A 12,763-nucleotide genomic window follows, 5' to 3' on the forward strand; every position below is an offset into this window, starting at 1 on the left:
TGAAAAAATATTCCTAATTTAATTAACTTTTTCTCTGCTTAGCCACAGCTACGTCATCCAGTACTGTAGCACCAAAAGGGCATATTTGTTACATAATGCAGCACTGGGTATTTTTCCATCATTGCATACCAGATACTTACAGCAGAGAACTGGCTAAGTTGTTTAACTTCCTCTGATAATGGGGATAGGATGAGAGAGAGTCAATTAGTGGACTATAATGTAAGAATATATTCCATTTTAATCATTTAAATTGTATAAAAGAGTGTTGGTACAGTAGGTGGATGTATCTGAAGTCTAGAGTCTGATTTGATAGTTTTGACAATAATAAAATGAGTTGTCAGCTCAGACTTTAAGAACAGTGTGGAATTCGTCGTGTTGAGTTTCCCTAGGAATTTTTTAACCTAACATTGCCTTAGCTCAGTGATTCTCAACCTTTTTTTCATTTGCAGACCCCTAAAAAATTTTTACTGGAGGTGCGGATCCCTTTGAAAATCTTAGACATAGTCTGTGGACCTCCAAGAGTCCACGGACCACAGGTTGAAAACCCCTTAGACATAGTCTGAGGTCCCCCAGCTGAGAACCACTGCCCTAGTTGACAATGTTTGTTGCCATTTATTGATGTTCAGCATGTTGTGTAAACTGATATACTGTTTCAGTGAGGAACCTTGAGGTATTTTTACAACACTTTAAATTATAATCCTTGTGTGGAACACTGGGGGCATGTTAAAAATTAGACTGTTGATGGCAACATATTCTAGTTAAAATCTAAGCAGAAGCTTTAAGGTATAAATGGGATGTTGCCATAGCTAGGCGTTCGAAATTTGGAATCTTCCAGCAGTGTCATTGTATCCTTGCAACTTACAGATGTTGCTTTCCTTTAAAATGGAAGTTTAAAGGGGTGCATCTATAAGCATCTTTGTAGAAACATGAAAATATGTTTTTGTTTTTAATGCAGCAGTAGGCAACATGCTATGCTTGATTTTTCTCTCTGGGACCAGCAAAGAGATGCACAGTTCTAGGAATTTTTTTGCTAAATAATGAAGAGCAGCAGGGAGAAGCTCACACATGGTGTTCTGAATCAACTTAATTGTCACTTTATATTTCTGAGTGACACATTTATGGATTTTTATTTTTTTTAAAAAGATGAGATTCTTGAGGACAATGTCACTCCAGATTATATCCAAATCTGTTTTATTTTACCATTGTTCTACAATGGTTTGCATCCCTTTTACTAAAATTAAAACAAAAGTATAAGCTAGTAACGTGACCTATAAATTGAAATAAATATGTACTACCCTACATATAGGCCCCTGTCTATAGTTCTGGATTGCCATAGCAAACTGTTAAAAATACTTTAATAAATAAACACTGGCATAGTGTTGATAGAACACTATCCTGGCGGCAACATGAATATAACAAAAATTTAATAAACTCTACTAACAAAACCTTTACCAGAGTTGCTATCCTCAGTTTTGCCCAACTCACATCTTTTATGCACAAAGGTAACAAAGAAGGTTTACCATAAGTTAAGAAAATTCTTCGTGTTGTGAATAAGTAATATATTTCTAGTGAAATAAATATCAGTTTAATTACCAAAACACTCTTAGCTATTTTTTTTTTTTTTACTCTTGTAATTTATGTGTTTTGTACTAAGGACTTTAAGGCACTCTAAAATTGCTTGTGACAACTTCTTACTTTCAATTTCTTTTAAGTTATGTTCTGTGTATGTTAGCCCCAAACAGTTTAACTATGGTCTACACAGATCAGAAGATGGGCAGTTTGCAGATTCCACCCCCTCCTGCATCTATCATCGGGTGATTTATTAAGACATAGGCAGAATAAGATGTAACACAAATATTTATTATGCCACTAGTCAGTAAACTAGACAAGGACCCCCTTCAGACAATAAACACAAGGAAGACACACTTGGTTGTTAACAGTTACCAGAGCATGAAGCTCAGAGCCCTTAAACCCCCTTAACCTATGGATGTAAAACAGAGGAAAACCACAATGGGTATTACAATACCATATCCTGAAGACAGGGACACAATGACAAAAACTCAGGATACCGACAGGGATAGTGGTGAAAATCAGGGGCACTGGACACCAAACAGGAACTGGGTATTCTTCTCCCTCTGGACAGGTCCTCTGGGTAGGTCTTCTCCATCTTGGGCAGATCTTCTCCCTCAGATAGGTCTTCAGTGCTTGCCCACACAGTCTCTGACCTCATAGTCCAGTGCAAGTATGCGCTCACTAATGGTGTGTAGCAGTTGAGTGCAAGTATGTTAATAGAGACCAAGAATCCAAAATCCTGAGAGTCCTGGTCCCTCTGGGGCTCCTGGCAGCTGAACTGTGTGGGACACTGGCTGCCACTCAGATGGACAGCCCTGAGTGACAGGCCTGCCTCTCACTAAATAACCTGCAGCTGCTAGGCAGATTATGGCTGTCACATGACTCTGACTGCCCTGACCTTTCCCCTCCCTGATTTGAAAAAGGCTGAAAGGGCACTAAATCATCTGAGGAGAAGGGTATCCAAGATGAAGGCTTAGTTGTCCTTTTACAAATCCAAGATGGACATTACATAAAACAGGCCAGAAACAGATTTTACCCAACATGTATACTTCAGAGTTTTTGCATTTGAATGGTCTGTTTTGTGTTTAATAGACAGGGTAATGTTACAGTGCTGTATCTAAAAGGTTATTGCCTGAGTATCAGCTTTTACTATCTTTATTTCAAGCTGCTTAACTTTTTAGTTTACTCTGTAGCTTACAGCACTTGAACCTTCTGAGAGTAGAACAGCTGATAAGATTTCTTAAATGTATTAATAAAATAGTGCAGGTCCTTTTTTAAATGACTTTTCAGTTATGTATATTTAAATTGTGAATAAAAAAGCTGCATATGTAATGTGACATGCCAATGCACTCAGTATGTACTGGTGAAGTGAAAAACAAACAGCTGAGGTCAAAATTAAAGTGATCATTTTTCTTAATAGCCATTGATAGTCATAATTTAAGAATGCAGTTTTTTTAATAATTTTTAACTTGTGGAAACTGATATTGTATATTTGGGTAATCAGCACCTCTTTTTTTTTTTTTTTTTCTCTTTTCATCCCCCCCCCCCCCCCCGCGTCATGATAAAAGTCATTCCATTGTGAATGGAAAGAGTTGTAGTGTATAGCATTTTTTTTGAGTGAGCTCTGCTGTTTCAGTTGTCAACTAGAAAGGTAACTCTGTAGTCATTATAGGTCAGACCAGAACTGCGTCTTTGGTTCCATTTTAAATATGGTGAATGGCAAAGGAAGCATGATTGATGGTAATGACTACACACATACTTCGTACAAAGAGCTGATGTGCCCCAGTGGAGTCTTCTGTGAGTGGGGACTTGCATTATAATTTGCACATAGATGACACCTTTTCATCTAAGGTTCTCAAAGCACTTTACAATGGGGGTAAGAAATATCACTACATGTGGTGTGTTATGAAGACCTAGTATAGGAAACTCACAGACTATGAAATGAAGTGCTGTCTATTGACTCTGTAATACTTGGTCAGATCTGTGAGTTTTCTTGTTTACTATTAGCTATGATCCGCTTGTGAAATGTAGTTGTAAGCACTACAGTGGGAAGAACGGTATGTACTTGTGAGTTCACCTATAGAAGCTATCACCACCTGACAGCTATGTTCAGGAGATGGATGACAAAGACTAGAAACCATAGTCAGGATTTTTGTTTTTCTTGTGGAAGTTGTTACCGTGAACTACTTTTAGTTTAACGTTGTCACTCTTCCCATTGACTCTTGAAGCACAAATTAAATCTCTGCACCCTCCTGATAGGAAATAATGCATAAATTTGGGCTTTGATTTAAAATATCACAGATTTCCTGATCCATATGTTTAAAACGGTTGGTCTTATTTTTCTGTGCAACAATAAAGCTCTGATTAATCACCAGAATCAATGCCATTAGAGTCTTGTGCTCAGAAATATAGTATCAGCAATTCGTAGGCGTAAGGCTGAGGCTTGTATCAGGGACAGATTATCCCACAGCTGCTTTCTGCGATAGTTCTTGGATCTTCTTTTGAAGCATCTGGTGCTGCCCAGTGTTGGAGACAGGGGGCTGGACAGTGACACATCCAGAGCTAAAATGCAGAAGAAACTGAGGAAAAAGACTTTCATAGAAGTATCCTATCACATTTGCTGCAGGGATTCTGTTCCTCATTCTTTATGGTGTTGTGTATAGTCCGAACTCAGGTATTAAGTCACTTGTTCATCTAAATTTAAAGTTGTTCAAATAAATCACTTATTTCTGTTTCAATGTCAGAAACGGGAAGTGGGAATGCAACTTTCTTTAGACTGTAGCCTCACTGCCCCCTTTAAATATAAATAAAAGAAGTTTTGTCTTTGACTGGGCTTCTTTAACTTTGTCCTGTCAGGAATTTTTTTCTAATTAAACTTAAAGTAATCTCTTCTAAGAAATTACCCATTTAATTGATGATAAAGTTACCTTTTATGTAAACCCCATTTAGCACTACTTAAAAGTGTATGTGTGAAGGACTTCCTTTAGGGGAAAAAATGGGGTGGGGAGCAGTGTAAGACAACAAACCAGATTTTTTTTTTTTTTGTTAAGCCTGAAGAAGGCTTATGTGGATGGAGAGCATTGTCTGGGGAATGCATCTTAGCTAGATAGATACATGGGATTGGACTTCTGCATCATATCCAGGAATATACTGCTATAAGGAATCTCTCTTTGATCATCAGTTGTATCTGCAGTCAGTGACAGAATTGCAAGGACAGGTAACCAAGTAACTGCTTAAAGAATTAATCTTCCAGGACATACAGAACTGGTGATATGTTATTTTTAACAACCTTGGAGAGAGGGAACCAAACAGAAACATAAATGTTTTTTTAAGTAAAGCTGCAGCAGGGACCTGCAAGGCTTGTAAAACTCTCATGTTTTGAGCAATCGTTATAAATCAGAATCTCTGCGGTCTGACACTTACATGACTGATTTCTTTTATGGGAGGAATGGGGCATTTAAAAAAAAAAAAAAAAGCTGTTCTATGGAATCCATGCTCAAATAGGATTTAAGTTGCATGAGAGGGGAGAGATGGAGACAACACTCACAGCTGTACTTGACACCCTGTGAATGAAATTAAGGAAACCTTATAGTAAAGATGAACTGGGGGCAATGATTATCTGAAGTGCAGAGCTTAATATAAGGGACACGAAAAAATATTATTCAAGGAAGCCCTTCTGATTTTATATAAGAATTCCTGATTAATTCTAGGTTATTCTGGAACATAAGCTTTGACACATCATGATCAGTCTTTAGTACATTCTTTTGAAATAGTCAGAGACATTTTCATATTGTATTTTTTATTTCCAGTGATCCATGAAGCCCAAATTTGCTATGCGAAGTCCTTCCTGTAAACTCCACTGCATTTACCATTACCTAAGCTTTGATTCATAAAACAGTTTCTATCCCATCTAGTTCTGAAGGTTCATTAGCTTATGTTCTCTAATCAATGTACTGCAGTCTGCATTTCCATTGTAACTCTGAAACTTAAATGGCAAGCCCAATTAGGTACAAAGTTAGAATATATTAATTCACCTCTAGTTCTGACTTGAAATCCAGATGTGGCAAACACCTTTTTGGAGTCTGTCCACAAATAGTGAGTCTTTTCAACACTTTCTTTTCAATTCAAAGGACATGCGAATGTGCTTGTTCCATCAATATCCTATTCAGTTTGAAGTGAAAAGTTTGTTTTTAAACATATTCAAGTCAGTTGAGGATTTTTGTCATTAAGGTGGAATTCCAGGGGATGGTTGGAGGTTCATGAAACCTTTGTTTGCACTGTGAATATATTACTTGTCAGGTGGCTAATTGTCTTGCTGCATGTGAAGCCTTGGAGAGCAATGGGAGTGCCTCAAAATGAAGTGCCTCCTCAGTGCAACAATACTAGCGTAAACATGATAAATGTGAAAAAAAGAAATATGGAGGAGAAAGGGGAAATTGTGTTTTAAGGAGCTCAACTGTGCAGTACACCTCTACCTCGATATAACACTACCCGATATAACACGAATTTGGATATAACGCGGTAAAGGAGTGCTCCAGGGGGGCGGGGCTGTGCACTCCAGTGGATCAAAGCAAGTTCAATATAACGCGGTTTCACCTATAAAGCAGTAAGATTTTTTTTTTTTGGCTCCCAAGGACAGCGTTATATCGAGGTAGAGGTGTATTAAATATTTATCACTTAAATCACATCTTAAATTTATGCTACCAGGGAGGTAGGTTAGGGAAATAAGACATGGCAATAAGGCAGACTTTAAAAGAGAGTTTAGTTTTTGCTATTCTTGAAATGGGCAGAAATATAATTTCTCATTTCCTTAAAATTAAAGTAATGTTTTATCCTATGTCCTTTTTTTTTTTTTTTTTTTTTCTTCTTTTAACACAAGGAAGCCCAGTCCCTGGAGTAGCAGAAGGGCTCCCAGGACAGGTGAAAGTGGTTATGCCAGTCCTACTTTGACAGTCCCAAGAACTGGTGACAGCAACAACTTCACAGAGCCAGCTGCCTTGTGACCTTTGGGCCAGCCACTTAAAGAAAACCACAAACACAGCTCAGACTTCCTCTGACGCTGCCTAATTTAATCCATTTGAACGTTCTACATCTACTCTAGACAAGTGTTTTTTTTTAGGTGAGGGAGAAAGTGAAAGGATCACCAATAGTAGGAAAGGGTTTGAAGAGGCATTATTACGATGGGGGGGGGGGGGGGCGGAATTCCTAGAGTTAAAACTTTAAAATATGGGAAAAGCAGTATGACAAGGCTAACTAGTAAGGGCGGGTGGGTGGGGGGGTGGGAAATGGCAGTTAGGAATGTGGTCGGAAGACAGTGATAAGTAGTTACTAGGCATTGGCCTAATAATGGTAGAGAGTAAAATTGAGTGTAGTACCACAAAGTTAACTTATCTTTTATTTGTAATCTTTTTTCCTTGTACTGCTCCCTTTTTTTTTTTTTTTTTTTTTTTTTTATCTTGTCTGATCTTGTTGTCCTGTTTCTACTTAGACTGTAAGCATTTCAGGGCAGGGACTGCCTGTCCTGTGTTTGTGTGTAAGGTGTCTAACACACTTCTGAATGCTCTGTAAACAAATAATAAACTAGAGCAACTAATCAAAGCACCAGTAACTTTTAGATAAGCTTCATCCAGGAGTCTTGTAGTTATCATGTGCGGCCTATTAACAAGAGCCCAACTTAGCAAGATTCAGAGTATTGTGGTGGAACAGTTGCAAGATCACAGTTAAGGTTGTGTTATAAATAAACTTGGTAGTTAATAAATTCTGTCCAAGCTTGGACTGATCAGTGGTTGGTATTTCCTAAATTGATTTTGCATAGCCACAAACATGCTTCATTAACCCACTAACCAGGAGAGAGAAATTACAGGAGTTGTATTAGTGTCTTACCAGACAGCGGAGGGTGAAGAAATCTAGGCTATGGCTGCACTACAGCATAAGTTATGTCACACATAGGTTTGAATTAGCCAGCCCCCTGAGCTACATAACTTATGTCGGCTTAAGTGCTGGTGTGGACAGCGTGCTGTGTTGGCGGGAGAGCTACATCCGCTCACGGGGGCTGGAGTAATTAAGCTGACGGGAAGCTCTCTCCTGTCCGCTTAGAGCGGCTACACTAAAGAGCTTGCTGCACCGCTGTAAGCTCTCTAGTGTAGCCACAGCCCTACACAGTTTCTCTTTCTATGCCCCAATGTTTGTTCAGTCCTGTGTTGGTGCTGCATGAAACACCTTTTCCAAGGAAACCCAGCAGGGGGAACAGAGTGCTCCTGTGTCTCATCCTACTCAGGCATGCTCCCAGTCTGATGTCTGTGTAACCGCTGATGTCTTTTATTGCCAACTACACATTTTAACACACACACCTCTCTTAATTCAGTGCTTTTGGGAAATAATGAGAATGAAAGGTGCCATATGTATGCTTTCGAGTGTTCTGATCAGCCAGTCAATTTACTAATAGGGGCAGAGTGACTTTTCTGCCGTGTACTAGTCATAAAGCAGACAGACAGATCTGTGCTAGAGCTTTTTTTGTTTGCCCTGTTTCCCCAGTCTCTCTCTGTTTGATTTAAACGGTATGTGGTTTGCTTCTTGGCCTTATGGCATGAATGCCATCTCAGATGAGAGAATGCAAATACCTGATTGGAAATATGCCTTATTCTGTTGATATCTGCATTTTATGCCTTCTGAAACTTTTCCAAGTAAAGGAAATTGGCTTAATATCCCTGAACCACACTTGGACAGGCAGTCCAACTAAACAAGGAGCTAAGTTGCTTCCCTTAGATTTCCTCAGTTATACAAGTTAGCAAATTTTTGTATACCTACACCTACTGCAATAGAGGTCAAATGGGGGAGGAAGAGTAATGGTAATGCTTTGCCCATTCATGACACTAAAATAAATTGCTATTTAAGGTAGATTATGCAGTTGTATATAATCATCCCTCTTCTTCCTTATTGGCTTTGATTAGCAGTAATTAGCTAAGCATGTTGACATGTAAGTTGTCATAAGTAGATTTAATACGTTAACACTCCTATTGATATGAATGGGAGCAATTTTGTTGCTCTGTTTTTAGGGTGCCTTTAGACATAAGGAGATATCACTGCATCAATTTGCTTGGCTCACACTTTAAAGATTGTGAAGAAGACATTTAGACCTAGATGTTGCTTTCTAGTGTCAAACATTAAACACATATATTATTTTGCTCACACTCTGTTTTTGTTTTTGTTTAGTGGGAGACTTTGACAAGATCTGGCGTGAACACTGTGAGGATGAGGAAACTCTTTGTGAATATGCTGTGGCAATGAAAAACCTTGCAGATAATCACTGGACAAAATCTTGTGAAGGGGAAGGTCGAATTGAATGGTGTTGCAGGTAAATCTTTGTATGGTTTAACAAGATAGGATTGTAAACTCTGTCTCAAACTGGCAATCTGAGTCTTCAGTGCAGAACATATTCTTGCCTTCTGTATTTATCTCCAACACTCCTGTTTTCTTGTGTGGTTATTTTTAAGTAAGCATCAGATTTCCCATTGTTCTATCTCACTATTCTTAGAATTTTAGCATGTGATGTTCTGAATTTTTATTTTAAATTTAGATTAAAGCATTCCCAACTAGCTTTAGCAAAACTTCAATGTATTGAAACGGTTAGCAGCTAAACTTGTTATAAAGAACATGATTAGTACTTGGTTCTAAATCTAGACTCCTCAAATTGAGGTAATCCTAAAACTGGAAGGGACCTCGAGTGGTCATTTAGTCCAGTCCCCTGCATTCAAGGCAGGACTAAGTTTATCTAGACTATCCCTGACAAGTGTTTGTCCAACCTGCTCTTAAAAATCCCCAATGATGGAGATCCTACAACCTTCCTAGGCAATTTATTCCAGTGCTTAACCACTCTGACAGTTAGGAAGTTTTTCCTAATGTCCAACCTAAACCACCCTTGCTGCAATTTAAGTCCATTGTTTCTTGTCCTATCCTCAGAGGTTAAGAAGAACAATTTTTCTCCCTCCTCTTTGTGACAACCTTTTATGTACTTGAAAACTGTTATCATGTCCCCTCTGTCTTCTCTTCTCCAGACTAAACAAACCCAGTTTTTTTCAATCTTCCCTCATAGGTCATGTTTTCTAGACCTTTAATCATTTTTGTTGCTCTTCTCTGGAATTTGTCCACATCTTTCCTGAAATATGGTGACCAGACCTGGACACAATACTCCAGTTGGGCCCTAATCAGCGCAGAGTAGAGCGGAAGAATTACTTCTTGTGTCTTGCTTACAATACTCCTGCTAATACATCCCAGAATGATGTTTGCTTTTTTTTATTATTATTATTATTATTATTATTATTATTTTGCAACAGCATTATACTGACTCACATTTAGCTTGTTATTTTGATACGGTCTCCCACAATATTCTTGCCAGCAAGTTAAAGTAGTATGGATTGGATGAATGTACTATAAGGTGGATAGAAAGCTGGTTAGATTTTCGGGCTCAACGGGTAGTGATCAATGGCTCAAAGTCTTGTTGGCAGCCGGTATCAAGCGGAGTGCCCCAGGGGTCGGTCCTGGGGCTGGTTTTGTTCAACATATTTATTAATCTGGATGATGGGATGAATTACACCCTCAGCAAGTTTGCAGATGACACTAAGGTAGGGAGAGAGGTAGGTACTCTGGAGGGTAGGGATAGGGTCCAGAGTGACCTAGACAAATTGGAGGATTGGGCCAAAAGAAATCTGATGAGGTTCAACAAGGACAAATGCAGAGTCCTGCATTTAGGAAGGAAGAATCCCATGCACCGCTACAGGCTGGGGACCGATTGGCTAAGCGGCAGTTCTGCAGAAAAGGACGTGGGGATTATAGTGGATGAGAAGCTGGATATGAGTCAGCAGTGTGTCCTTGTTGCCAAGAAGGCCAACGGCATATTGGGCTGTATTAGTAGGATCATTCCCAGCAGATCAAGGGAAGTGATTATTCCTCTCTATTTGGCACTGGTGAGGCCACACCTGGAGTATTGCATCCAGTTTTGGTCCCCCCACTACAGAAGGGATGTGGACAAATTGGAGAGAGTCTAGCGGAGGGCAACAAAAATGATTAGGGGGCTGGGGCACGTGACTTATGAGGAGAGGCTGAGGGAACTGGGGTTATTTTTGTCTGCAGAAGAGAAGAATGAGGGGGGATTTGATAGCAGCCTTCAACTACCTGAAGGGGGGTCCAAAGAGGATGGAGCTAGGCTGTTCTCAGTGGTGGCAGATGACAGAACAAGAAGCAATGGTCTCAAGTTGCAGTGGGGGAGGTCTAGGTTGGATATTAGGAAACCCTATTTCACTAGGTGAAGCACTGGAATGGGTTACCTAGGGAGGTGGTGGAATCTCCATCCTTAGAGGTTTTTAAGGCCTGGCTTGACTAAGGCCTGGCTTGACAAAGCCCTGGCTGGGATGATTTAGTTGGTGTTGGTCCTGCTTTGAGCAGGGGATTGGACTAGATGACCTCCTGAGGTCTCTTCCAACCCTAATATTCTATGATCCACTATGACCCCCAGATCCCTTTCCACAGTACTCCTTCCTAGGCAGTCATTTCCCGTTTTGTATGTGTGCAACTGATTGTTCCTTCCGAAGTGGAATACTTTGCATTTGTCCTTATTGAATTTCATCCTATTTACTTCACACCATTTCTCCAGATCATTTTGAATTTTAATCCTATCCTCCAAAGCACTTGCAACCCCTCCCAGCTTGGTATTGTCCGCAAACTTTCTAGGTGTACTGTCTATGCCATTATCTAAATCTAGTTTGTTTATGAGAAGGTCATGCGAGACAGTATCAAAAGCCTTACTAAAGTCAAGATATACCCTATCTACTGCTTCCCCCATCGACAAGGCTTGTTACCCTGTCAAAGAAAGCTATCAGGTTGGTTTGACATGATTTTTTCTTGACAAATCCATGCTGACTGTTGTTTATCACCTTATTATCTCCTAGGTGTTTGCAAATTGATTGCTCCATTATCTTTCCGGTTACAGAAGTTAAACTGACTGGTCTGTAATTCCGCAGGTTGTCCTTATTTCCCTTTTTATAGATGGGCACTATATTTGCCCTTTTCCAGTCTTCTGGAATGTCTCCAGTCTTCCATGACTTTTCAAAGATAATTGCTAATGGCTCAGATATCTCCTCAGTCAGCTCCTTGGGTAGTCTTTCATCAGGCCCTGGTGATTTGAAGACATCTAACTTATCTAAGTAATTTTTGACTTGTTCTTTCCCTATTTTAGACTCTGATACTTCCTCATTTTCACTGGCATTCACTATGGTAGACGTCCAATCGTCACCGACTTTCTTGGTGAAAACCGAAACAAAGAAGTCATTAAGCACCTCTGCCATTTCCACATTTTCTGTTGTTATCCTCCCCTCCCCCCCATTGAGTAACGGACCTACCCTATCCTTGGTCTTCCTCTTCTAATGTATTTGTAGAATGTTTTCTTGTTTCCTTTTATGTTCCTAGCTAGTTTAATCTTGTTTTGTGCCTTGGCTTTTCTAATTTTGTCCCTACATACTTGTGTTATTTGTTTATATTCTTCTTTTGTAATTTGACCGAGTTTCCACTTTTTGTACTTTTTCCACTCTCTTTTGAGTTTTAGATCATTGAAGATCTCTTGGTTAAGCCAGGGTGGTCTCTTGCCGTACTTCTCATCTTTTCTACGCAGTGGGATAGTTTGCTCTTGTGCCCTTAATAATGTCTCTTTGAAAAACCGCCAACAGTCTTCCATTGTTTTTCCCCTCAGACTTGCTTCCCATGGGATTTTACCTACCGACTCAGAGTTTGCTGAAGTCAGCCTTCTTGAAATCCATTGTCTTTATTGTGCTATTCTCCCTCCTACCATTCCTTAGAATCATGAACTCTACCATTTCACGATCCCTTTCACCCAAGTTGCCTTCCATTTTCAAATTCTCAACCATTTCCTCCCTATTTGCCAAAATCAAATCTAGAACAGCCTCCCCCCTAGTAGCTTTCTCCACCTTCTGAAATAAAATATTGTCTCCAATACATTCCAAGAACATGTTGGATAATCTGTGCCCTGCTGTGTTGTTTTCCCAACAGATGTCTGGGTAGTTGAAGTCCCCCATCACCACCAACTTCTGTGATTTGGATGATTTTGTTAGTTGTTTAAAAAAAAGCCTCATCCACTTCTTCTTCTTCTTCTTCTTCTTCTTCTTCTTCTTCTTCTTCTTCT

The 12,763-nt window shown here is 39.5% G+C and overlaps 1 protein-coding gene across 3 annotated transcripts in view; it reads left to right on the forward strand.

Moving 5' to 3' along the window:
• BMT2 (base methyltransferase of 25S rRNA 2 homolog) overlaps positions 1–12,763 on the forward strand; it is a 63,234-nt gene that overhangs the window by 11,532 nt on the left and 38,939 nt on the right. For 2 of the 3 annotated variants that reach the window (XM_024194694.3, XM_024194696.3), the window contains exon 2: positions 8,785–8,926. In XM_024194694.3, the coding sequence (XP_024050462.1) occupies positions 8,785–8,926 (142 nt within the window). Of the gene's footprint in view, positions 1–6,451; positions 6,692–8,784; positions 8,927–12,763 lie in introns of all 3 variants that reach the window. The other variant, XM_024194697.3, reaches the window with a different exon arrangement.

Source organism: Terrapene carolina, unplaced genomic scaffold, assembly GCF_002925995.2.
Source record: "Terrapene carolina triunguis isolate 2854851 unplaced genomic scaffold, T_m_triunguis-2.0 Scaffold68, whole genome shotgun sequence".
NCBI classification, from domain to species: domain Eukaryota; kingdom Metazoa; phylum Chordata; order Testudines; family Emydidae; genus Terrapene; species Terrapene triunguis.